Source organism: Delphinus delphis, chromosome 13, assembly GCF_949987515.2.
Source record: "Delphinus delphis chromosome 13, mDelDel1.2, whole genome shotgun sequence".
In the NCBI taxonomy this organism is placed as follows: Eukaryota; Metazoa; Chordata; class Mammalia; order Artiodactyla; family Delphinidae; genus Delphinus; species Delphinus delphis.
Genome location: NC_082695.1, coordinates 39,585,877 through 39,613,717, shown reverse-complemented (window position 1 = coordinate 39,613,717; position 27,841 = coordinate 39,585,877). Strand labels below are relative to the sequence as shown.

Below are 27,841 nucleotides of genomic sequence, written 5' to 3'. Positions count from 1 at the left end.
CGTAAGTTGGAAACAGCGTAAATGTCCATCAATAGGAGAACGGGTAAATAAATCATGGTATATCCATACAATGGAATCCTACTCAGCAATTAAAAAAAACCCAGAAAACTACTGACACATGCAACATGAGTGAATCTTACAGATACTAAGTTGTGTGAATGAAGATGGATTAAAAAAAACACAGTACACAATTCCGTTCATATGAAGTTCCAGTAAAGGCAAAACCAATCTTTGGTGACAAAAGTCAGAACAGTAGTTGCCTTTGCTGGGAGGGGGTATGAAGCGGAACACGATTGAAAGGAGGGAACTTTCTAAGGGGATAGAAGTGTCCTACATTTTGGTCCAAGTGGAGGATACAAAATTCATGGAACTATACACTTAAAATCGGTACATTTGATTAGCTATGTTATACCTTAATATGAAAAGAGAAAAAAATGGCAGGACTTCCCTGGTGGTCCAGTGGTTAAGACTTCGCCTTCCAATGCAGGGGGTGCGGGTTCGATCCCTGGTTGGGGAGCTAAGATCACACATGCCTCCCGGCCATAAAACCAAAATATAAAGCAGAAGCAATATTGTAACAAATTCAATAAAGACTTAAAAAAAAAATTGGTCCACATCAAAAAAATCTTTAAAAAAAAAAAAGGCTGCTGCAGGATTTGATGGGGTAGAAGGACTACAGCTCATCACTGTAAAGCTTGCTTGATTCTGTAAAGGCCACACCAACACCTCAGACCCTGAAATTCCACAGGTATAGGATACCCCAAAACCCAGGACAACAGTCCCTCATTCTCAGATCTGGGCCTCTGCTTGGCTGGCCGAAATTAAACTGCCCTGGGGGCCTCGCGGGGACAGGCATATGGCAGCAGGACCCCAGAGGCCTTGGAGGTTGATATTTAGGGAGGTGTGTGGCGCTGCTCAGACAGTCAGCCTGTGAGGGACTTGCTGGTTCCCTTCCCCAACTTCCACAGCAGGGAGCCGGGGAGGGGGAGGAAGGAGCGGGGCTGCACAGGTTTCTCACAGGGCTGAGTCCGCCTGCAGGGGGAGCCCTGCCCACCATGAGGGTTCACCCCGCAGCAGGAACGCTCCAAGCTGTGTCACTGTGTCAGCTCTTCCTACCCACCTACAGGCCAAGATGTGCCCCAGACCCTCAAAGAGGGCCTTTAACAACCTGGATTAGATGACCCTGTAGCTCCCTCTGTCCACCTTAGTAGCCGGCGCCTACTGACAAGGGCAGCTCCCTGAGCACGGGGTCAAGTTAGCGCAGAAAATTGGTCAGGATCGTCATTCTATTGACTTCCGTGTGTGCGTGCGTGTGTGTGTGTGTGTGTGTGTGTGTGTGTGTGTGTGTGTATAAAGGGCAGTGACTGTTACTGTTAAAAATATCCATTTTATACAAGATCAACCTCTTGCACACTTCAGGCTCTTGCACATGGGGCCATCCTCCCAGGGCCTGGCAGGCCTCTCTCCCCTCAGCGTTCACCTTTTCATGTCTTCAGGGGAGCCTTCCTTGAGGCCCACCTCCAACCCCTAACCCTCCCTGTCATTCTTCACCACTTTTCTAAGATGACTCCTTCCTTACCCTCCTCACTACAGTGACTTGTGTACTGTCTGCTGTCTGACTTCTCCACTCTAAGGTCGAGAATAGGGTTGGTGGCTGGTTTGTCCTCCACTGTATAAGGAAGCACCTCGCCTGGCACATAGTAGGGCCTCGGTCAATACTGGTTAGATGGACAAATTCTATACCTAGTACCCAACACAAGATAAAGCAAGCAAACCAAAGCCAAACCCCCTACTCTTGCTCTTGCAAGTTCAGTGCCAAAATGCATGTGAAACAGCCCCGGAAGCCACGTCTGCTTCTAGAGAGGAAGTCTCCTGGAAGCCAGTCTGAGGCAGTTTGTAACCATGACATGCACGTCAGGGCTGAAAAGTGGACGGCCCACGTTTTATCAAAGTACCAATATCTGTGGCCAGAGCAGAAGGAGATGTAGGTCTTATGAAGCTGACCTACAGGCAAATGCAGTTCACGAGCAATTTCATTCTCCAAAAAATGGACGGTTACAGGAAGCACAGGCTACAGATTCAATGTAGTGAACTGAAAAATGACCCACTTGGGACCATAAAACGAGGAGGGTAGGACACACACACTGACCTGGCAGGTCATCTAGCGCACTGTCTGGTGGAGCTGGGGAATGATCCGTCTGCACAGGTGTGCACATGTAGACTACAGCCCAGAACCTCGAAGCTCACAATTAAATCATTTAAAGAAAAAAAAAAAAAAAAAAATCAGAGCCACACCAGCCAGACACCAGGCCTATAAAAGGAGAGGTCGATGTGATCACCAGACGTAACATGACTACAGAAGAGCTCCCCTCCAAACCCCAACGCCAATCAAAAACAGTGCACCTTCTTATTCTCTTGGTTACCTAGAAATCTGTTAAACTGTTGGCCCAGAGAATCACCTTCACGTTTTACCCTGAGGGGGGTTCTGCCACTGGCTGCTGAGGGACGTGGATTCAGAGGCACAGTAGGAAGAGTGTTAAGCCCAGGGTTCTAGCCTCAGCCCCTCACTTCCTGTCTGTCAACTCTGACAGCCTCACTCAGACTCCCCGAGCCACAGTTTCCTGCCCAAATTACTTAATAAAGTGAACCTTAATAAATAAAGCAGTGAACAACATGAAGAACCCTTACTGTTACACAAGTCACGAACTTTCAGTTGCTCCCTCCATGACATCAGGGTAAGGATTCTGGTCATTTATCGGACACTTATTATGGGCCAGCTGATATGGACAAGCCCTCGTTTTTAGAAAGAAGTAAATAATCTAACAGGTCACAGGCAGAAAAAAAATAACTCTATATGGCTCTGGTTTTGCTTTCTGTGTTAGGAGTTGGAGAATAAGGACAGGAGAGAGAGGAGACAGGGCAATTTTAAACAAAATGCCTTTGGCGATTCATTCTGATTCAATGTGGCATTTTATTTTATTTTATGTTTTAAAATATTTATTTACTTATTTATTATTATTATTTTTTAATGATATTTAATTTATTTATCTTATTTATTTATTTTTGGCTGCACTGGGCCTCCGTGGCTGCGTGCGGGCTTTCTCTAGCTGCGGCGAGTGGGGTCTACTCTTCGTTGTGGTGCACGGGCTTCTCATTGCAGTGGCTTCTCTCGTTGCGGAGCATGGACTCTAGGCGTGTGGGCTTTAGTAGTTGTGGCTCGCGGGCTCTAGAACGCAGGCTCAGTAGTTGTGGTGCACGGGCTTAGTTGCTCCGCCGCATGTGGGATCTTCCCGGACAAGGGCTCGAACCCGTGTCCCCTGCATTGGCAGGCGGACTCTTAACAACTGCGCCACCAGGGAAGCCCCTAAAATATTTATTTATTTATTTTAATTTTGGCCGCGTCGGGTCTTAGTTGTGGCATGCAGGATCTTTCGTTCCGGCGCGCAGGCTTCTCTCTAATTGTGGTGCACGGGCTCCAGAGCGCGTGGGCTCTGTAGTTGCGGTACACGGGCTCATTAGTTGCTGGAGTGCGGGCTCAGGTGCCCCGCGGCATGTGGGATCTTCGTTCCCAGACCAGGGATCGAACCCGCGTCCCCTGCATTGGAAGGCAGATTCTGAACCACTGGACCACCAGGGAAGTCCCTCAGTGTGGCATTTTAGAATGATCTCTGAGCTATCTGCCCAATTACAAGAGGATATACATTGAAAGCGAGCAGTGAGGGCCTGAGTTCTGCCTGGTGTTTCTCTGACGTCAGCTACTTGCCAGATGCTCCGTGAGAAGCTGGGGAGTTGGGGTGGCGGGGGGGGGGGTCTCACCGCCGAGAATGCTAAGCTTAGAGTTAGTGCATGGGGTGGGGTCCCACTCTGGTCTTTGCAGACACAGGAGCCTGGAACAGAAAAAGGACCCCCTGCTCACTCCTGGGGCCAGGGCTTCTGACATCAGCCAGCAGGGGAGGAGCAAGGGAACCAGAGTAGGACGTTTTCAGCTGCGCTCGCCCCTCCGGGCCCGGCAGGGCGGCGGTGGGGACATCCTGGGTCGGTGCTCTCTACCTGATGGTGTGCGTGGCAGGCCTGGCGCGGTGGGTTTCTCTAAAAGCCCGGCTCCCACAACCCCATAGCAGCCCAGGCTCTGCCCACATCCAAGTCAGGACAAGTCTGCCCAGTGAAAGTACACAAGACCCTGTCAGACCCCACTGGTGTCTGGAGAAACAGCGGCCAGAGTGGTGGGAAACGGTGGTCTGCCAAAAGTAGAAACCAAATGACACAAAGGGAAAAAGAGGAAAAGCCCGTGAAATAAAAACAGCAAGGAAAGGTTTTGCATTTAACACCCACACTGTCCTACTTTCACTTTCCCAGGAGATGATCCTGTCATCCAGAACCCAGTGCCAAATGTTTGCTCAGAGTGTGTGCAGAGGCCTACGGTCACCGAGGAACTCCAAACAGCTGAACTTGAACTCAGCGCTGCCGGCGACGGGCATGATTGGTGATGCCCTACCTAGTGGGGTCCATGGACAAACATACCCTCAGAGGTGAAGCTGCAACCTGCAACCAGCTCTCACAGCTGCCGGCAATCCAGCCTCCTCAAGCCCTCTGAAGTGCTGTACCTGGGCCAGGTGGCCGGAAGAACCCTGGATGTGATGCTGGTCCTTCCCTGAGTGACCCACACGTGGCGGCGAGTGGGGGAGGTCCTCGAGAAGAACCAGGCAGAGCAGTGTCTGAACAAGCCCCCAACCCCAGGAAGAACCACTGGCCATTAGGATGAGCAAGGCACCTCCAAGTTCTCCGAGGAGGCTGAGGGGGTCAGCTCCCCTGCCACCCCGCCACCGCCACTCACCATGTACGAAGGAAAGATCAGAACTCGTTTGTGCTTGCCGCAAGGCCACTGGGGGTCGTCCAGGAGATTCGGGTCATAGTCCATAAACTCTCCCAGGTCGCTACCTGAGGATCACACGCAAAATGATGACTAAGGCCCGGGACGTCCTGAAGCAGAAGCAGCCAGGTGAACGCCTGGTACAAAGTTACACTGAAGAAAGGGTGGCTTCAGGTCACTGAGCTCAGAGTCACACTGCTCGCTCTGACCGTCAGCAGGCGTCTCTGCACGCCGGTGAAGTGTATGCCCCGGCAGGGGGGTTCACCAAACACTTCACACTCTCTGCCATTTTTTCCATTTAAAACAATTATGTATTAATCTCCCTGACCCGGGAGAGCACAGAACCTCACGAGCATGAAAGATGCCGTGAACACTCACAGATTCTAAAACGTGGCACGGAAAAGGCTCATTTTCTAAACCTGCAGATCAAATGAGCCTCCAGTTATTGCATGTGAGAAGCACGTTTGGTGTGAATGGTTCCGGGCAGGCTATGCGGTCTGACTGAACGCAAACCAGAGCAGCTACCGGTGCAAACAGCCGTCAGTGACCGGGGGTGGCACGTCAGCACAGTGCTTCTGAACTCAGCACCTGGACAGGCCTAAGGAGCTCCGTGTTCACCTGGAATTTCTCTGACAGTGGAAATAATCCCGCCTCATAAAGCGTTTTTCTGCCTGTGCGGATTCTCACAAAGGCTTGGACAGGCCAAGCTGGAAGCATGCAAGTCTTCTGCCAGCAGCCGAGTAAGCTCACCCGCCGTGAGAATCACAGAGGAAGTTCTCACGCCTGATGGTACGCGTATGGCCCAATTATTTGAAGAAAGGCCAAACCTGAGGACTAGGAGAATGTAGGCAAGAACCAGGTACTTGGAGAGATGAGCAGCAGAGTGGTGGAGAGAAGCCGGGGAGTCTAGCCACCTCTGCAAGGCGGCCTGGGCATGTCTCCTCGTGGGAGCTCAGGGGCTGGCGACTGAGGCCCCTCGTTAAAGAGCTCGCCCCTCGGCAGGGTTGTGAGCCTGCCTGGCCCGCAATCGGCTTGCCCAAAAGTCCCGTCCCCTGCAGGATGAGCTCACGCTCCAGGGCACCTGTCTTCCAATGTGCACAGGGAGACCCGAGCCACACTGTCCACCAAGGCACCTCCTGCTGCAAGCTACCCAGACCAGCCAGGCCCCAGCTTACCTGCGTCGAGACTCCCCTGGGTGCTGCTCGCCCGGCCGATGGAGAGGCTGCGGTGGCTCAGGGTACGGAGCTGGGAGAAGGCGGACATGGAGTCTAAGGTGTTTCTCCGCGCTCCAAAGGCGTTCGTGGGTAACAGAAACTGGGTATAAGAAACAGTCTAAAAGGTGAAGACAAAAACGGGCCGGTGATTAACCCCGGGCAGTGTTAGGTTTGCGTTCTGACCAAGCTGCATTGCCACGCCAGGTTCACGTCCATATTCTCATCGCTGCAATTCTAAAATCCAAGGTCCGAAAAATGAAATTTGTTTGGCACTCGTTTGTGCCAAAACCTAAACTGGACTGACTAGAGGCCATCTGTAGTTTTAATTTATCCCACTTGGCGTGAATATTCATGTTATGGGGCAGAGATATTAGTGTGTCTGATAACAAGGTACTATCGCGGAAGCTGCTAGGATGCTGTCTAACACGAGAGGCATACATCGTGGTACTTTTTCTAATCCACCAAGTGCAGAGTTCTAGAATATCGGGTCCAAAGAGTCTCGGATAAGGGGCTGTGCCCTCCCATGGTCCTCTGGCAGATGCTGTGTCTATGATGCTCCTCTCACTTCATCCTCCCTCCTTCCTCTGTGAACACTCAACCTTCAGGAATGAAGAGGCAACACGTGTTTTTCTTTTCAGCCACTTGGAGAAACACGGCTCATACACCCCAACACGTGAGCTCAAGGCCGATGTCATTTGGGCACGAGGGTGACCAGCTGTTCTGCGGGAGGGGTGACGGGTAGGTCGTTTGCTGCCCCAGCAGCTTTACCTACAAGCAAGCTACACTGGACGACTTCCCCAAAGACACACTTGCGTCGTCTCCATAAACAGGCTTTGGGAGTGTTTACAAAGACTGCCTGCATCCGGCACAAAAAGGTCAGGTTCATATTTCAACCTTCCCTCCTTAGACTTCAACCTAGCAGCTCAGTGAATTGTGGATGAAAGTGGGATGTGACAGCCCCCTGCTCGGTGGTCACTCTCTCAGGCTGAGGGACTCCTAGCCTCTCAGGACCACGGGGAGCAAAAAACACTGTCTAGTAGTGGGATTGCTGCCTGCCGTCACCACCGTCAATGCATGTTCAAACCACCCGCCACTCCATCCTGGAACGTGCACCTGTGTGTGCGCATGCGTGTGTGTGTGTGTGTGTGTGTGTGTGTGTGTGTGTGTGTGTGACAAAGTAGTCTCCCCTTACCCACAATTTCAGTTACTCATGGTCCAAAAATATTAAATGGAAAATTCCAGAAACAGACAATTCACGAGCTTTACATTGTGCGCCACTCAGAGTAGCATGATGAAATCTAGCACCGACCTGCCCGGGATGTGAATCATCCCTCTGTCCAGCTGATCCCATCCCTTCGTCACTGAGTAGCCATCTCGGTTATCCGATTGACTATCATGGTACCACAGGGCTTGTGTTCAAGTGACCCTTATTTCACTTAATAGTGGCCCCAAAGCACAAAAGTAGTGGTGCTGGCAATTCGGATATTCTCTTACTGTGCCTAATTTATAAATTAAACTTTCTTATTGGTATGCATGTATAGGGGAAAATATGGTATACATAGGGTTCTGTACCACCCAAGGTTTTAGGCATCCACGGGGGGTCTTGGAACATATCCCCTGAGGATAAGAGCGGGTGACTGAACTGGTCAGGACCAGCATTAGTGGCGAAATAGCTGTGCTGCTATTTAACCCACGTGCACACCCGGGATCGGGGACAGGCTGGCGTCACGCATCCAGAAACGTGTCCCACATCGGGTTAACCAGCACGAGCGCAGCTCGTGGTCCATCACACAGCCTCTGCTTCCTGACCCTTGTGTCTGTCGAAAAAGCTGGTGGCCTGGAAGCCAGGCAGCCTTACCTTCCCGTCAGCGCCCAGCTCCACGCCTTCCAGGCCAATGATCTCTTTCAGGCTCACCGCTCCTGCTGACTGTCTCCCTCCATCCAATTTCAAATCCCTGGGGGGGGACAAGCCGAGGATAAAAATGGTTCTGCTTGCACCCAAAGGAGCCACGGAGATGTCTCCTGACGGGACACTACAGTCACACTTGCAAAAATGACAGAGAGCCCTGCCGGATGAGACCCCCTCTTTGTCCCTCCTTCTCAGCGACACTCTGTGGGTAGGTAGTTCTACCCACTTTGAAATAAACGAAATCCGATCAAACAGAGAGCCTGAAGACGAGAGTCAGGCTCAGAAGCCAATGGATTACCGATGTCCCTTCCCGCTTGGCAAGGTCATTGGCTCTTAGCTGGTCGGCTAACCGGAAGCCGGGGGGAGACCAGCTCTCCCTGCCACCCCCCATTAGATGGGAGAAAGAAATTCTTACCCTAAAGAGTTCTCAGCTTTACTACTAGTAACGAAGGAATTAAGGCCACAATAGCCACCCCAGCTTCCTTGCCAGGCCACTTAGACAATGATAAAAGAATAATCTCTGGTGTTAACAGCAAGCATTTTTAGAGCACTTCACAATTTACAAAGACTTTCACACATCCTCCACTTCATTCTTTAAAATCATCCTATCAGACAGGCATTGCAATTATTTTCCTATTTTACAGATGAGAAAAAAGAACCCAGAGCAGGTAGACAGCTCACCGAGGTCTCACCCTAACAGTGGGCTGTAGAGACCGGTTTTGCATCTAACGCCGTATCTTGTGCAGCACGTGGCCTCGGGCTGGCTGTGCCTCTGCTCAGGGGTAACTGCTCACATTTCCATGGACAATCCCCCCGCTTACAGTAGTTCTCAGACTTTCGCTGCATGTTAGAATCACCTGGGAACTTTGACAAACTACAGGCTCAGAGATACTGCGGGTTCAGTTCCAGATCACCCCTGCAATGCAAATATTGCAATAAAGCGAGTCACATGAATTTTTTGGTCTCCCAGTGCTTATAAAAATTATGTTTACAGTATGCTGTAGTCCATTAAGTGTGAAATAGCATTATGTCTAAAAAAACAATGTACATACCTTAATTAAAAAATATTGCTAAAAAATGCTCACCATCATCTGACAATGCAAGGTTGCCACAAACCTTCAATTTGTGAAAAAAAAACCCCACAAAAACGCAGTATCTGTGAAGCACAACAAAACGAGGTACGCCTGTACTGTGTCTGGCTCCCATCCCCAGACATTCACTCTGATTCAGTTGGACGTGGGTGGCAGGAGTTTTAAACGCTCCCCAGGTGATTCCAAATTGCAGCTACGTTTGGAAGCTCTCTCTTCAGCTTGGCTCTACCACACGGTGCTTATCAGTCAAAGCTGCCCCAGGCTGGCAGCATCTTGCCGTGTGGGCTGGAGGGAGGCACCCCATTCAGGGGTGTCTCCTACAACCTAAGCAAGAATGAACAAAATGTAAAGGCAAGACTCTCCAGGCCAAAGGTGAAGGAATCGTGGAAAGAGAGAAAGGGAGCCGGGTGAGAGGCGGGGAAGAGACGAGAGGCCGCCCCCTCCCACCTTCTAAGGAGGAAAGTATTCTCTCACTTTGTTGAGCAGTCATCCTTGTCTATGGGCGTCCCATGCGTGAACTGACTCCCTAATCCTATCTGATTAGTTTCCGTAAGAAACACCCAAGACCTGCATCTAATAAGTACAATATTTTCTAAGGTAGTCTCCTTGGGAGGCCAAGGTCGTGTCAAGCTCAGGATTTCTCTGGAACCCCTTTTGGAATGAACACTAACGTCATGGAGAAAACAACAATGACAACAAAAAACAACCAACCCATTCCAGTCTTCAAACTTTACATGTATCTATACAGTGCGTGTGTATGTATGTGTGTTTGGGTGTGTATATATAATTTTTAAATTTTATTTATTTATTTATTTATTTATTTTTTGCGGTACGCAGGCCTCTCACTGCTGTGGCCTCTCCCGCTGCGGAGCACAGGCTCCGGACGCGCAGGCTCAGCGGCCATGGCTCACGGGCCCAGCCGCTCCGCGGCATGTGGGATCTTCCCGGACTGGGGCACGAACCCGTGTCCCCTGCATCGGCAGGAGGACTCTCAACCACTGCGCCACCAGGGAAGCCCTATAATATTTTTTAAAACCTTGAACACTTACTAGTTGAATCAGTGTTTCCCTACCTCAACTGACCAGATTTCACTGTAAATGACTTCAGGTATTCCAAACATCAAACTCACTCCTTAAGGACAGTACCGAACAGGACAGTAACCCACAGAATTGCAAATACTTCGTTAGAAGGTGCAAATCACCCCCTCGAGAGCCCCTAAGATGTTCTGAGCAACAGAAGCGCTCTCGGGATGTGTCTGAGTTCTCCCGCAGGGGCCTCCTCTGCTGGGGCCACACCCACCAAGGGCTCTGAGGTCCAGGCTGATGTGAGTCATATCACTTTATGAACATGCCATGCCAACAGAGAGACCTGTTTTCCAGTTATTGGCCTCAAATCCAAACCTGGAAGGACCAGGTGGGCTGGAGCAGAGCAGGGCTCAGCAAGGCCACCAGAACCTCAGGACCTCAGGTACCCAGAGACCACGTGCCCAGCTGCCTCACCTCCTACATGAGCCATCGGGGCAGCTCTCAAAAGACTTCCTCAAGCAATTAAGGATGGAGACGATGACTGCACCAGGGCAGCTAAAAAGGGAAATGCCTTCAGAGCAAGAACCCGACAAGACATGGAGGCAAAAATAGCAGTGGTGGGAAAGGATGGAGAGGCCCAACGGCGGAAGACCAGGGGCTGAGCTGGTACAAAGAAGCAGAGCCTGGCCTTTGGTTAAAGGACCCACGGCGTGCTTCTGCGGACTTACTGCTTTTCCAAAGCCTAACCCAGCAAGCACGTGCCTCAAATTCCCAGCTCCCAAAGAACTGTCTCCTTGTTTCCACTTCACCCAGATGGAGAATGTCATTTAGGACTGAAACTAATACAAAAGCAGGGAACATCTTTATGGGATGAGAAGACCAAAATAAATAAGGAGTATTAAAATAGGTCCCTATTAAGAGTGCTCCTGTTGAAAAAGAATAGATACATGTATATGTATAACTGAATCACCCTGCGGTACACCTGAAACTAATACAATATTGTTAGACAACTATGCTCCAATACAAAATACAAATTAAAAAACAAGAGCGCTCCTGGATGGAGAGCTGGCCACAGGCAGGTACAGAGTCTCAATCCATGTCTGTATGCTGTCTACTTGGTGTCTGATGTGTGAAGATGCTTAAAGAAGTGCTTTACTGAACGGAGCTAGTCTGACTCTTTGCTGGTTCATAAAGACAGCACAGAAGGTGGTGGTTTTCCATCGTGCCCCTTTGCATCTGTCTCAGTTTGCTCCCAGGCTCACTGCTTCCCTGGGGCAGCTTTGCCTTCGCCTTTGCCAGCCGGCCCCTCGATACTGGACGCACACATCCCAGTTCGCAGAACCAAACCAGCCACCTTCACTCCACACTCTTCTGTTTCACTCCTCCCCCGTGGGAAATGGAGCCATAGGAAAAGTTATACTTCCTGTGCACACATGAAATGCAAGACTCCTCTCTGTGAGACAGACCCCAAGTCCCATTTAAAGGAACAGGGATTCTTAGACTGTCCAAACAGCTCCTGGACACTTTGGACCACACGGAAGAGAAAGCGTGACGGGCAAAACTCCACTACCCGTGACTGCGGGCACTCATCTTTAGAGAATTACTGTGCCCTTCTGCTTCTTGCAGCCACCCTTCCCGCTGGTGCTTCGCTTGTATCTTTCTACTTTCTAAATAACTACGGCATTCCGAGAAAGAAGAGAAGCCAGGAGAATAGTGCATCCACGCTCACCGGCTACTGAGAAAACACACACTGCTTATTATATCCCAACAGCAACTCCCACAGTGAGGGAATCTCCTCCATCTGAGCTGTCCTGCAGGGCAACCACGAGCCCCATGTGGCAACGGAGCCCTTGCAGTGTGACCAGTTGACTGAGAAACTGAATTGTTAATTTTGGGTAATTTTAGTTAAAATTTAAATAGCCACATGTGGCTACTGGACTGGACTAATAAGTCAGCCTTTTTGCAGTGGCCTGGCCACTTTCTTCCCATTGCCTCTGGGGATGTCTCCATCCCAGGCCCCAGCTCACAGAAGAGACCCAGAGTGGGCGGGGGGACAGAAGCAGGACCCTGTGGATGGAGCCAGAGCACACCAATGAACAATGAGCGACAGTGCTCCCCAAGTTCACAGCATTTCAGGTCCTTGGTGCATCCTGGAGGGGAGAAGGGGGTGCCCAGTGATCATTAAGTCTGAATTGCCCTCCAGCCTTGTAGAAGGGAGTTGATATTATTTATATTACATAAACTAAAAAAAAAATGCTGCATGTCTTGTACACCAAAGCTGGTGCATCTGTGTTGGCTACACTCGCATTTCAGAAACTTCACTGACCTGGTTATAAATATCATAACTGCTCTAGAAAATTGACTGCTTCCTGGTGGCAGCTGAGGGCACACTTTTCCATTTTTTCTGCCTCAGATTCAGGAAGGGGTTGTTACTAACTTCGGGGCTGCCGTTTTGGCGGCATTGAATTAAGAGTGCCCACGTCCACACGTCCACTTACACAGCCACGTATGCACGGAAAATGAAACACATCAAATCTATTTCCATAATGTCGGTCTCTTTTAACAGCTTTTGAATTGTATATATTGAGACTCTTAGGATATAAAAAATACTTCTTTCAAAAGAGACTGACCAACTTCTCGAGGTGCCTTAGCTAAGTGCTCTCATAAGAGTTGCTGAAACGTATACAGTTGGCCCTCGTATCCGCAGGTTCTACATCCATAGATTCAACCAACCTCGGATCAAAAACATTTGGAAAAAAATTCCAGAAAGTTCCAAAAAGCAAAACTTGAATTTGCCCTATGCTGGTAACTATTGACATAGCATCTACATTGTATTAGGTAGTCTAAGTAACCTAGAGATGATTCAAAGTATGCAAGAGGATGTGTGTAGGTTATATACAAATACTGTGCCATTTTATATAAGGGACTTGAATATCCGTGGATTCTGGTTCCACCGGGGGTCCTGGAACCAACTCCCCGTGGATACTGAGGGATGAGTACATTAACAAGAACCATACGAAATTGCTGTCGTCTGTTTGACTTACATAAACTGTAACTTCACATCGTGACACCTAATTTACAGACAAAGTAACTGCTCAGGACTTACATGTAAGTGTCAAGCAAGCAAAAGACCCGTGGTCCTTGATGCCCCACTGTTTTGGGAGCCAAGGGTTGAAGTCAACCACAGAAGGGAATTCTGAATGGTGTTGCTGGTTCATCCAAAGAGAGTCGCCAGTGAGAAAAGAATTAAGCAGAAGTCCCAGAGGAGTAGTGATAAAATCTTGATGTTTTCTAAGATGATCCTTTTGAATTCTCATTAAAATGGTGTATGAAAATAGAAATATCTCTTTGGCTCAAATGCCAGCATTAACCCTCCAGTACCGAGAGGTTGAGCTGGAGAATAGAACTACAGCTGAAAGTAATTAAAAGCAAACTGAAGTTGGACTTTTCTATTTCTTTGAAAAGCCAAGAAGATTATCTTTTCCCAGATACCTCTAGAGTTCAAATATTAATTTATTTATTAATTGATTTATAATTAATTAATTAATTTATAATAAATAAATTAATTTATTTATTCTGAAAATAGAATGAAGGCAAGTTCAAATACCAGATGTGGATATTGTCCAAAACTGTATGCATTAAGGTTTAAATGCTATAGCTTGTGCTCAGAGACAAACATGGTCAGTCAGATCATAGGAGAAAATCTCATTTGGGCAGACGCACTAACAGACCACTAGTTAAGAAACGACAATGCAAAGGTCTGATTCCTTCTCTTCCACAGGCCTGGGGGATGCTACAGCTCCGACTTATTTAGGTACAAGAGCTCATTTCTCATTCTCTTCAAGTCTGTTAACTTTTGCAGAGGCTGTAGGCAATAAACATGCTTTGAAAACTCAGCTCAAAGATTTTTTTTACAACATGTGGCCGATGGGTTGGGGAGTGGATGGCAGCGGTTCAAGGGGGGATGGGGGAGGGGCTCGCAGACGATTGCGGGGAGATTAAAACAGAAGATGAAAACGCATTTGGGGACACAGCCAATCAGCAGTTGTACCCTTAAGCAAGGAGCAGAAATGTAGGTTGGTTCTTTTTGGGGGTGTAAACCCATCCTTCACAGGACAGCACTGGAAGTCATTTAATGCAGCTCTCCTGAAAGCCTGTAGCTTCATGGCTGGAAACCCCCGGACCTCTTAGTTTCGGCTCCCACGGCATAAAGTGAATGTACATGATTTCACAGTTGTGAAGTCATCCGGTCCAAGCAGATGGCCAGTCTAGATATCCTGGTGCCCAAAGGGGGTTACCCAGGTCGCTATTCATCACACAATGGCCAACTCCTGATTTCATCTTGTGTAATAGGCAAAATGATCTTGCGTTTCCTTTTTTTAAAGCTCACTGAGCCATAATGCGTGGAACTGATCAAATAAAATTCCCTATGAGATAACAAGAAATTCAAGCTAAGGAACTTTCCTTAGGGAGCAATGAACCAAAATTCCTCTTACTTAAAAAAGAAAAAAAAAAGATTCAAATACTTAACCCCCGGGAAGTAGATGGAACAAGTGTGTGTGTGATCAATTAACTAGTTTCCAGGGTTTTCTGCTTCCAAGGTGGGGATGGCCTTACTTCTGTCCCTAATCATTCCTCTCGTGGAGCCCCAAGGTCAAAACCTTGGAATGCCAGCCCGGAGCTCCACTGGACACCTGCTCTTTAAAGAATCACAATAGGTTGAGCACTTTGATGTGTAAATAATTTAAAAGCCAGTTAATTGGGAATGACACATATACACTAATATGTATAAAATAGATAACTAATGAAAACCTGCTGTATAAAAAAAATAATAAAATTCAAAAATTCAACAAAAAAAAGCCAGTTAAATATTAACAGGATTTCTGCATCCTAAAAAAAAAAAGAGAGAGATTTGCTGTAAAGAAAGCAAAGCTTGAAAGCTGGATTAGGAAAGAAAATACCACTTGTGAGCTCATTTTAATTAAGAGATCATACGTCCACTGGAACTCAACCAACAGCATTTATCATAGTCTAAGTGGTCCTAACTGTCGCTTCTTCAGATACCGTACAGCTGCCATCTTGGATTGGGTCTGCTTCCTTGTATCAGAGCAGAACATTATAATATCACAGTTCAGTCGATGGAACAAGGCCCAGGAATGACAGGAAAAAGTGAAATCCAAGCAGCTTTTAGTCCAGAAGCCCAGCCCCTCTCACACTCAGCACTTCATTGATAAACCATCCCTCTACCCGGCTTCGGTAACTGGCAGACAATGAAGGGACCGTAACACAGCTTACACCAAAATCTTTGTCTAAAGGCAGCTCCTATAAACAGCGGGGTAATAGCATGATTCACCCATGAGCTCATTCCTGAATCTGTCTCTGTGTGGAAATATGCTTGGTGTGAGGAAAGAAACACAATTTGTGAATGTGCAATTTTCCACAACGAAAAGAGATGTCTTTTGGGAAAATGGGTGGGGAGGAAGGGGGGGATGGGCTGGGAGCCAGGCAGGCAGCATTTAGGCTTAGAGGCCCTCTCTAAAAATAGAAGAAGCTGTTCTCTGTGTCACCAAATAATCAACTCAGGAAATGGACCCAAGAGGATGACCTCATCTGAAATGCCCCAATGCCAAAAAGCTAAGGACATAAACACCATGTGGAAGCTGCTATTTTAAAACACGCCCCCTGAGATACCTTGTGCTCCACTGGGACGCCATTTTCTTCATCACATGGTCTCTGATACATTTATAATAAAACTAACCCAGTGACTTTCAATCAGGTGTGGTTATCTGAATGGGTCTGTACCACACACGTCTCAGAAACTGTTTTTTGCTGAAATCACTAGCTTGGTTATTTTACATAGCCTCGAATCACAGGTTAACTGGGTTCATTCCTAATTCCTTTTGTTTGGATCTATACATACAGAAATGCTTACTGATGTCCATATGTTTCAGGAAATAAGAACGTGTGGGCACCCACGTCACTCTCGTTATGCACAGTCCTGGGGCTGGTCCTCAATACAATGCCTGCATCTCCCCCTCAGCAGTGGGTTGTTATCCGAAAGCTTATGAGTCGGTCCTCTGGAACTCAGAATGCACTTCCCACTGACACGATGTTATGAATGGCCATTAGCCCACACAATGCCCTTTTGGCCTACAATGTAACTGCACTAGCCCAAGAGTACCATCAAGAGCTGTGGTTGCAGGAGTAGCAGGTCAGAGGGGGTAAGAGGGCGAAGAAATAAGAGAAAGTTGGGCTTGTCTCGTGGTTTCCCGGTTTGGGGCTGACCCTCCATAACATTTTAAAAGAGGTCAAGTTTGCCTTATTTCCACCTCCCTCTCTGAGCCTCCTTTTCCTTCTCAGGATCCTTCCTTCCAAGCTGTTCCTATTTTTTCACAATTTCCTCTCGCGCTCTCTACTTCTGAACTCATAGATTCCTTTACAGCTCCCAGATTTTCCACTCCTGGTCCCATGGTGATGGCGCGGCAGCCCAGAGGATGATGGGGTGAGGGCCGAGAGCCGGAGAAGGCTCAGTGGTCTTAGAGGTGTGGATGAGCTGTTGATCAAGTGGGGTTTGCCTACTTAGGAAAGTCGAGCATCTTGCTTGCAATTCATTTCGTAAGTGGAGGGTCGCCAAGCCAAACCACAAATCCACGCTAGAAAAGAGAAGGCAATGACTAATGTGGATAAAAGGCAACGAGGCTCAGACAGGCCTTGGCAACTGGTTGAGAGAAGAGGAGCTGGTTTAAGGCTGGGACTCTTCCCAGAAAATGGCATAATTTACAAGCTTAATCTGAGAAGAGTGTTTACAGCTATGGAAGGTTTGATGTTTCAGTTATAGTGAAAAAGGCAGGCAACATCTGTTCCTCTTCTCAGCAACCAGCTTCTAATCGCTTGTTTTGAAAGGTGGGGTTTGGCAGGGCCTCTTAGCACTAGCAAGAAAGATCAAAACAAAACAATCATCTTGTCATATTCCCTATAAGCCCCTGCACTAGGGGGGTAAAAAAAAGACTGGAAGGAAATAGACCAACATGTTAATGATGCCTTTGAGGTGAGGCTCAGTAATTTTTAGTCTTCCTCTTATTTTTATGTACTTTCCAGATTTTTAAAAATAAGCATGTACCATTGAGGAAAACAACGCAAAGACCAAGTAAAAAGCAGAGCTGCAGATGAATCCCTTTTGTTTGTAGAAACACTCACTGGCTACCTCACCATGAACAGGATTGAGATTTGCCATGTCACCTAGAAAGACTGATCAAGTGGCTCTGTGACCAGACAAACATGTGACCAAAGTTAACATTTAATGAGTATCTACTAACAGGCTGGCAGGGTGATCAGAGCGTTCATACCTAATTTTCTAGTTAATGTTCTCAGAATTCTGAGGTTGACATTATAGCCGATTTTATAGGTGAGTAAGTCTGGGACCAGAAAGGTTAGTTAATTTGCTGGGACAAAGGATCCTGTCTGAGCCAGCTCTCTCCCATGCCGACGGCTCCCTGGCTTCAGGGATGGATAAGGACTGTGGTTGCACTGATGGGGCCATGAGGGACAGAGTGGACATGAGTGGGCTTCTCATCCCCACTCCCGCTTTTCTGGAATAACTCTGATGTTAGGGGTTTTATTGACTGGTGTTCTGTGTAAACCTGTGTTAGAAGAACGGTTTTTTTTCAGCGAAAAAAGAAAAAGTCTGCAAACCACAGGACTAGACAGTCTCCGAGTTCCTTCTAGCTCTAAAAGTCTATCTTCGGAGCTAAAGAGTGCCCCCTGTCAATGAGCTCACATGAACGGGCGTTAGCTGGCAAATGGTCCGTGCCGGATGTCCTTTAATGAATTAGCTGGGAGACACCCCGAGGAGAAGTTGCGATGCCCTTACGTCCAGGAAGGACTTCCACGCCCGCGGAAGTGGCTTCTGCTCATCGAGGTCAGCCAGTAGGCCTGCTGTTTTGAAAGGCAATCCATCCCTGGTAATGATTCGTGGGACTGTGGGCTCAAGTGCTGGTTATCTGACAGGAGTGAGCACAGCCTGTAGCTCGTCTTCAATCTAAGCATGCCAGTAAATCCCGTCATCTTCCCAACGCGTGCACCTGAGCACAGACGGCCACGCTGGGCCACAGAAAGGGCAGGGCAGCGAGGACCAGGTTGTGCACGTGCATGCGCGTGGGTGGTGGTGAGAAGGACCAAGGCAGAGGCTTCGGTTCATCCCCCAGATGTGGAGCGGGGCTCCAGTGATGGGATGAAGGTCCCCCTGCCCAGCACTGACCTGGGAAAACGGCCCTCTAACGCTACGATAGATTCAATCCAAAGTGTGTCCCTTGCCATAAGCGAAAGCAGGAAACGTGAAAGGAAAATCACGTGTTGCTCTGCTCAAAGTGGGGCTGCTACTTACACTGTGATCACATGATGCCGGTTCTGAGACGTTCCGGCAACCTGAGTTGACTGAGGGCCGGGTAAGCCAGCCGCTGAAAGCCAGGGAACTCCGAGGTTGGCAGAGACCGTAGAAGCCAGGCGTGACCTCCGCAAAAGGCCTCGGTGCTCTGGGGTTTAACATGCAGAGTGCAGCATCTGTGAGCGACTCTGAAGGAGCACTGCGTGCCTGGCTGGTGGTGCCGTCCAGGCTGTGAGGCGGACGTGGGAGAGACACCTGGCAGGGCAGGTAGGGCTGGGGGACCTTGATGGGGCTCGGCACCTGCACGCGGGTGCAGCTGGAAGCCCTCTGTTGTCGTCACCGGGCTTAGCAACTTTCACTGCGGGTGTGACAGTGACTCGCAGGCAAGCAGGGTTCTGAGGTCCACGTCAGAGCATCCTTGTTAGCACCGTCCAGGCCCTTCCTTCTGACTGTCCAGCACCACGTCTGTGGAGATGCCGCAGGGACGAGGTACCGGGCTGAGGGCTCCTGGGAAACAGCCCTTGCTCCTGCTGATGCAGAGGGTGTGGCCGTCATTTGCCGGGGCAGTGATGTATCTTCAAAAAACTAGCCACTTTTAATAGCCTGGGGACAGTCCTCAGAAACACCACGTCTACTTGTTCATTCAACAAGCATCACAGGAAGGAGTACTGTGCACTGAGCACTGTGGAGACGGCTGTTGGACTAAGACAGAGTCACGTCCTCAGGGGGGTGAGGACAAGCTACAAAGAGGTTAAATACCTGTGTGAGCGCTATGACAGGCCTAAGCAAAGGCCCCACAGAACATGAGTGGACTCCTGCGGGGCCTGGGAGGGGGGGTAGGACCTGGGGAGGGGTGCCTGAGCAAGCGGCCTGGAGGAGAGGTCCGGATTTGGTCCCGGCTGGAGGGCTGCAGGTTGGTGGTGCTGCTTGTGGCTGAGCTCAGAGTCCTGGGGTTTAGTTATCCGTGGAGTCTGATTAGAACGTGTCTCCTTTCAGGGAAGCATGGTGCGGGGAGGGAGGGGACCCTCTGAGGACCCTTCCAATGGATCCTCGCCTCCCGGAGGTCTCCCTCCCAGGGCTGATGCTGGGCTGGGGGTTGGAGTCCCTTGGTGGCCTCCCCAGGTCCAGTTCGGGGGCAGGTGGATTCTGCAGGGAGTCACAGTGGCAGAGGCCAAGGCTGGCTCACAAGTCCCAGGAAGGCTGACAACTGCATTTCCCATACCCCCGCGGGTGACCCCGGTTCTGGCATGGGAACACTCGGTGAAGCCGGGAGACAGAAGTGAGTAACACACGGGGAGATCAGGGCGTCCGTCGGGCATCAGGTGGAGGTGTCAACAGCAGCGTTTCCACAGGAGGAGCCCCGGACTGGGCTGCATGTTTGTCCTGGCTGCACGGCCTCCCACTGGGTTGTTCCTGGGCGTCTATACTGGTTTCTCTGTCATTCCTGGACATTCTGTGAATTATCCTAACTCCACTCCCTCCCACCCCAATCGTCAGCGATGATCCTGCTGTCTGAGTGTACCCGACCCTGCGCTCTGCCCCTCCATGCCCATCACCGCCCCTGTGGGTTCAGGCAACAGGCACGACTCTGAAATCCTAAAGTGAAAGAGCGGGGACAATGGATAGTGATTAGAAGCATCTTATTTCATCTAATGGAAGACTTCCTGAAGTGCTGTGCGTGAGCAAACTCCGCAGATCCAATGCTATTTGAAGAAATAAAATAAGAAAGCGTATCAAGAAAGAAACAGGGCTTCCCTGGTGGCGCAGTGGTTGAGGGTCCGGCTGCCGATGCAGGGGACACCGGTTCGTGCCTCGGTCCGGAGCCTGTGCTCCGCAATGGGAGGGGCCACAACAGTGAGAGGCCTGCGTGCCGCAAAAAAAAAAAAAAAAAAAAAAGAAACAAAGCTCTTAATCGTCAAAAGCCCTGTCATCAAGCCTTTTGTAAAGTAAAGACGTATCTGGTGCTGCGAATAATAATCCTCTAATGTAACTGTTCGGCACAGTTTCTCAGAGAAGCCTTTTCTATGCATAGTATGAAGACAGTAGAAGACCCTTACCTGTCCCGGAACTGCTTCCTGGTGGGCCTGTGGGGTGACCTGGGCGTGGCTGGGAAGGTCGGGAGACGTGAGCCAGCAGCCCATCAAGGTCGCGAGCCGGTGACGCCCACACACGGCCCGGGTGTCTGCACGGTGTTGACACCTGGAGAACGTGCCTACCCTCCCTGCCCCGCACCCCACCATATGCCTTCCTGTTCTACAGCTGACAAATACCCACGTGGGAGAATTACACAGATGACTTTCCACCCAAGACTCCACCCAGAGATGCCTGGGGTTTGCGCAGGAGGAGCCCAGGCTGCAGTGTAAATGGGCACCCTCCAAAGCCACCACCCAGCACCATGGCCACCGGGTCCCCAGGAGGGGGTCTTCCTGCGGCACATGACAGAGCTCCGCGTCACCCAGTGCACATCTGTCAGCCAGTGAAGCCCGCGTGTCACCGGTCCTGAGCCAGCAAGCCCAGCCCCAAAGCAGTGATGCTGCAGGGAATCCACTGGGCATTAGCGCTTTCGGGATGGCCTCTGGGGGGGGGGTCAGCTGGCCCCAAAGCAGCGCCTGCAGCCAGCCTGCCTGCCTACCTCCTCCCTCTGCTGCTGCAGCCCTGCTTCCCTCTGCCCCAGACTCTGCACCTGTAAAATGATAACTGGAGAATCTGCCTTCTGAGGTTGTTGTGGAAATTAAATGAGCAAATGTTTATAAAGCTCAGAACAGTGCCTGGAACACTGGAAGCATTATTTACCTTTCAGCTTATGTTATTACCTGCATTTGCTATGTTCACGCCAATATTTGACTACACAATCAGCTAATCCTAAGGAAGTACGCTCTTTTCTCAGATAGCTGTACCTGTAAATCAGGGCAGGGAAGAACAGTGTGGAGACTGCTGTAGTTGGTAAGCAATCAGAGGGGTCTGCTTCAAGCAGAAGCTCTGGAAATCACTTTGTGAATAAGCCTATTGTCAGCTTTGATAAGTCTGGTAGCGGGCAAAATGACCCCAAACCTTTCACACTGCTCTCAACTCTGGGTTGCGTTAGTACCTATCCTTTTAGCCCATACCAGGATAGAACGTACCAAATAAGACTGCAGAACGTCACTAGGTCTGTACATTTAAAAACCTGCACAGAGAATAATTATTCAGATGTGAGGTCTAAAAGCAGCTGATGGTTGGTGGATGGGGAACGTGAACAGTACGTTTCATTCATAAACTCCTTGTTCAGCCAGACTTACAGCTTCCACGTTGGCAAAGCAGACGAGGATGCGAACACAGAGGCAAGCATTCTGAGCTGGCAGGATCTTTGGAGAGTGTAGTCAAACCTCCCCATTGGACAGCGAGGCAACTGACACCCCAGGGAAGGCTTGGTGGTGGGTCTGTGACAGTGACGTCCCAGGACCAGGCCTCTCAGCACAGCTCCCTTCTTTCTGTCCCCACTCCTTCCCCCTCCCCTCACTACACAGGCCTGAACCCTGCAGTGTCCTCAGCAATGGAATTACAGCTGGGATGGTGCCTTATGGAATTCTCTCAACAGGTCAGGCATTATAGAGACCCTGTCCGGAAGTTCATGAACCAGAGTGGCCTCGAACATCCTTGGGAGTCAATGCTGAGGCTGGAATATCCTTCCCACCTCTCTGACACCTCACACTTGCAATCTAGCTGAAGCACCACCTTCTGTGGGGGGCACTCCTCGATCCCTCTGTCCGAATTCACCCAACTCTTCCCTCTGTGCTCCAGCTGTACATTGCGCAGGACTCAACTGTTTGCTCTTTGGCTTGACGGTTAGTTTGTTTACCCGCTTGTTTCTGTCTCCTACCATTAGACGGTGAGCTCTATGGGAAAAGAGGCATTTTCTTGCTCAGCACTGTATCCCTGGATACTGCCTAGAACACAGTAGGTTCAACAGAGTTCGTGCGGTGAATGAATGAAGTCTGCTGTGCAGTGTTAGCACCTGAATGTCTACATGGAAGGCAGGCAGGGATGGCAATGTACTTGGAGGTGTAGGCGGGGCTGAAGAGGCTTTACAGAGCAAACATCTGGCTCTTACTGAAGATTGTAGATTTATTGTAAACGTGGATGTTGATAAAGATTTGGGGGCAAAGCACTCTCTAGCGCCTCTTTGGGGCTCCCCAGTTGTCTTGGTCTGGCAGTTCACATGTCTGGCTTCCTTGTTCAATAATAAGCTCCTGGAGAACAGGTCTTACTCACCCCTGCACCCTCCCAGCCTCCAGGAGGGCCTCACACTCACTAGGGGCAGAAGAAATGACCAAATGCATGAATGCAAGAATGAATGGATGGATGGTAAAACCTCTCCTAACACTGTCCTGTCCGCTTTGGTCACCTGATGTTGGGAGCCAAAATAAGTATTCAGTTCAGTTTAAAGCCAAGTACAAAGCTTTGGGGTCAGGGTGGCGGGGAGGGTGAACCAAGATATGAGGGCAGGACTTGGGAAGCTCCAGCACAGCACAAGAAGCCAGAAAACAAAACCGGAAAGAGATAAGGCCATCCTGATAGATGCTTTCCATGTAAGGGAGGTTCAAGTACACAGTGGATGAACTTTTGAGTTTCCTGTTTTTAAAACTTTCTTACGGTGAAGTTGGAACTGTACATTGTCCCCTTCAGCGGGGGGTTTGTGCTTATCTGGAATAATCCGGCACATGTGGCCTAGTCCACACGCGTGTGTAAGGACAGCGGAAACACGGGAGCTGGAAACCACAGTGTCAGCAGGCCAGGGTGGCCGGAGTCCTGAGCTCTGGCGCTGCCGGGTTTGCTGTCAGTGTGTGTCTCATCCCCCCGTGGCCCCAGAGGCCTGAGCTATGATGCACGGAGGCCATACCATGTCATCTCTAGAGCCCTTTCCAGCCCTGAAATTCTAAGACTCACGTCCTGGCCACAGAGAGAACTTGAGCATAAAAGCAAAGGAATTTTCCACAGTGGAAAGGCATTAGCTACTAGGTACACAGACTATCTTACTTTAAAATATATATGTGTATAATTTACTAGGATAAATATTTTTTATTATTTGAACACAGCTGTTTCCCAATAATTAGTTTGAAAAACTCATAATTATGATGCGGCAGATATTCATAAATAGGATGTCTGCTCATCAAAAAAGTTTAAAAAGCAGAATGCTTTTCCTTTTACATTTTTAAAATTGAAGTATAGTTCATTTACAATATTGTGTTACCTTCAGGTATACAGCAAAGTGATTCAGTTATATATATATATATATATTCTTTTCCCGATTCTTTTCCATTATAGGTATTAGAAGACGTTGAACATAGTTCCCTGTGCCATACAGTAGGTCTTTGTTGTTTATCTATTTGATACGTAAGAAGAATGCTTCTTAACCCTGCCACTAATTTACAATATTTTGGATTCTGTTCAGAGTTTCTTATGTGAGAACTTAAGGAGGATATGCTGCAGAAACAGGCATGCTCTTTTCTCTGTTAGGTATTATGAAGGACCCGATTATGTGTTTTGTTACAGAAAATTAACCCTTCTGCACCATGGTTTCCTCATCTACAAAATTTGAAGAATTAGTGTGTTTGAGTTTATTCATGTCTAGGATGTAAAAGGTTACGTCCTGTGATCCCACACCCTGGTTTTGCTTCTCTATCTGAGCCATCGGGCAGAATAGCTGACACATCCTATGATATATCCTCCTGAAACCCACGAGGGCTTCCCAGCAGTGGGGAGGAGACCTGGGCTCTGACAGGCCGCACTTCCCCGCATCCTGGCTGCCAGCTAGCACTTCCCTGAGGTGTTCAAAATGTGAGGGCCACTTAGTTCCACAAGGATGTCAAACAGAGATACTCTGGGTGATCTCTTCCCAGGTAATTTTACTTACAACGCATCCCTATGGGCTTTGCATAAAATGCAGTGATCTCCAAATTAACGGCACAGGTAGTAACCTTCCATCCTCGTTCTAGAGAGGACCAAGCACAGGCTCACAGAAGGTAAGTGATTTGCCCAAGTGAAAAACTGTAAGTCTCTAAGTTCTCCACACGAAGCCCCGCATTTCTTTTGCTATAAGAAATCCGGGTACCCCACCTGCCTCTGTGTGCCAGGCGCTGTGCTGCATCCCAGGCACCCAGCGAGCCTCAGTTAACTTCTGGGAGGCGGTTATCATAAAGGCCCCACTGCACAGACGGGTTTCTGTGAATACAGAGTTTGTCTCACATGTTGGCCAGAGAGAGTCACGGGAAGCCCTAGGCTGGACAGACTCAGGTTCAAATTCCCGTTCTGACAAAATATATAAAGAACTCATACAATCCAACCACAAAAAAAAAAACCTGATTAAAATGGGCAGAGGATATGAATAGACATTTTTCCAAAGACATACAGATGGCCAACAGGCACATGAAAATGTGCTCAACAACACTAATTACTAGGGAAATGCAAATCAAAGGCAAAATGAGATATCACCTCATACCTGTTAGAACAGCTATTATCAAAAATACAAGGAATAACAAATGTTGGAGAGGATTGGAGAAAAGAGAACCCTTGCCTTTTCCACTGTTGGTGGAAATGTAAACTGGTGCAGCCACCATGGAAAACTGTATGGAGGTTCCTAAAAATATTAAGAATAGAACTACCATATGACCCAGCAATTACACTTCTGGGTATTATCTGAAGAACATGAAAATGTTAATTCAAAAAGATATATGCACTCCTATGTTCACTGCAGCATTACTTACAATAGCCAAGATATGGAAGCAACCTAAATGTCCAATGATGGACGAACGGATAAAGACGTGGCACCTATATGCGCGTACGTGCACACACGAATACTATTCAGTCATAAAAAACCCTGTGATTTGTGACAACATGAACCTTGAAGTTATTATGCCAAGTGAAATAAGTCAGATGGAGAGAGACAAATATCATATGACTTCACTCATATGTGGAATCAAAACGAAACAAAACAAAACAAATGAACAAACAAAATAAAACAAAAACAAACTCATAGCTACAGAGATCAGACTAGTGGTTACCAGAGGAGGAGGTGGCTGGGGGGTGATGGAAATGGGTAAAGGGGTGAAATGTATGGACGGTGACTAGACTCATGGGGGTGATCACTCAGATATTGAACTGTAATGCTGCACACCTGAAATTTATTTTTTAAAAATTCCCATTCTGGCCCAAAGTTGACGTTTGGGACGTTAAGTCTTGAGGATCAGTGGTTTTATCTATAAAATGGAGATAGGCACTTGGACACCATAGTGAGGGGACCCCAGGACTTGGAAATAAGATCATCTTTCAAGAATGAAACTAACACGAACGCTTCAAAGATGAAAATATGGAGAAGCCAGATTGTGTTAAAGAAACAGAATGAGTCCTTGGATAGGAAGACTTGGCAGTCACCTGACTGAATACTCTTAGCCATTATTAAAGGTGGTTATTAATCATATGTCAAATTTTGATGTGTCTTCCCTCTTGGTTGTAAGTTCCAGGAGGGCAGGAACCAGATCCATCTTTCCCTACCTTTACCTCCAGGACCTAGTCACACAGTAAGCCCTCAATAAATGAATACATGGAACATAGCTAAGGACAGAATACGTTCATCAGAAAGGTGGGCACAGAAAGCCCGGAAAAATAAGGCTGGCGTCACAGTGTCCAGGCAGGTCCTTGCTGTGAGAAGATGTACCTGCAGACAGACTGATGATTCAGATCTCCTGGAAGTGCACTTACAGGCTAGTCACACTCAAACATTCTGAGCCCTGGGGCCATTACTTGTAATTAGATCAATGAACTGGCCTTCTGGGTCACACATAGGTCTGTGAGCTGGTATAAGCTACTGACCCAAGAAATAAGCCTGCTCTCAGGGGTGGCCAGACCCAGGACCACAGCAGGTTGAAAAGATAAAGAAAACCTTTCTTTCTTCCCCCTCTACTCAGTAGAGTAGAAGTCTCTTAAGGGCAGCCCGCTGGCCACACCCAGATGGTCCTACAAACCTCAGAGCTGCAGGATTTGCTGTTACATGTTTTAGAGCACCTACTTTGTAGGGTTGTCGTGAGAATGCAGATAATGAAGAGGACTGGCACAAAGTAAGTGCTCAATAAACAGTAAGATTATTATTGCTTTTTAAGGCACACATCTAATAAATGACTGAGTCAGCATTCCATGAATAAAGATGCCCGATGTTCTGTCCCATGGAGCTTACAGTGTAGAGTAAAAATAAGGACCGTGGTGAGTTTAACAGGCTGAAAGTCTGACAGGTCTGCAGGGGGGAAGGGAAAGTCATGGTGAACGGGGATGACCAGGCAGAGCCCATGGAAGGTGGTGGGAGAGGAATAAATGGCAGTGTTCGGGTGTCATTGTTGCAATGACCAGAGGGCAATATCAGCATTTAGTTTGCAGAAACCAGAGCTGACATCTCACAATGCTTCTGGCATCCTACGCAGGGAACCATCCTGCCCTAAATACCAGCAGCTCCCTGACCACAAGTAGCGGATGCAGTGACCAGGTGAGGGGGCAAAGGAGTCAGATTCAGATGGAGAAACAGCACAGAGTTCGGGCATGTGGAATGAGGAGGGGGGGCTTTGCCAGGTCAGAGCCTCACTTACTTCTTTTTAGAACAAAGAAGGGGCTTGTTGACCTACAGCAGTGTGCAGTCCTCCGGCCTGTGGCGAGTCACACAGGTCTGCTCCTGATACCACGTCGCTTTGTGAGGCTTGCTGGTCAGTGTATAGCTGCAAGCCCACAACGCAAGGAGGCAGGATGGCCACGTGGTTTGTCTGATTCCTTTCCTGAGCTGCCTTTCTCCAAAAGTCGATGAGGCCCTGAGAGATGGGTGGGCCCCGGATTGCTCTTGCTTTACAGAATTGTACGAAGTGACAAAATGCACGTTTAGAAACAGCAGGCAAATGGTAAGGGCACACATGCGCGCGTACACACACACGCACACACACACACCAATAACAGGGAAGCTTCCTGGCTGAAAAGAAAGTGGAACTTCTTTTTCTTTCAAGTTTACAAATACCAAATTTGCAGTGTCAAAGCAAAACAAGTTCTTTGAAATGGAAAGGGTGGTCACATTATACACATGGTGTCAGAAGTTTTCACCCAGAGAACCACAAAGCAAGCGTGCATATACATACCCAACTTGGGCACTGTCGCGGTACGGCAGCACTGAAAATATACTACAGAAGGATCTTCTGCCACTGATAAGGACTATTCTAAAAAAAAAAAAAGAACAAATAACAAACACACTAAATGCAAAGCCTCAAATAAATTTAAAACATCTATAGCAATTAAGCATTCACAGAATTCACAGCAGTATTTGCGCCCTCCCGCCACCTCC

The 27,841-nt window shown here is 48.5% G+C and overlaps 1 protein-coding gene across 1 annotated transcript in view; it reads right to left on the bottom strand.

The window, feature by feature from the left end:
• The window catches only part of CABLES1 (Cdk5 and Abl enzyme substrate 1), a 105,383-nt gene that overhangs the window by 14,250 nt on the left and 63,292 nt on the right, over window positions 1-27,841 (bottom strand). Inside the window, exons 4-7 of the mRNA XM_060028783.1 lie at window positions 27,639-27,716; window positions 7,943-8,039; window positions 6,046-6,202; window positions 4,835-4,938 (exon numbers count right to left, since the gene is read on the bottom strand). Of these exons, the coding sequence (XP_059884766.1) occupies window positions 4,835-4,938; window positions 6,046-6,202; window positions 7,943-8,039; window positions 27,639-27,716 (436 nt within the window). The remainder of the gene's footprint in view (window positions 1-4,834; window positions 4,939-6,045; window positions 6,203-7,942; window positions 8,040-27,638; window positions 27,717-27,841) is intronic.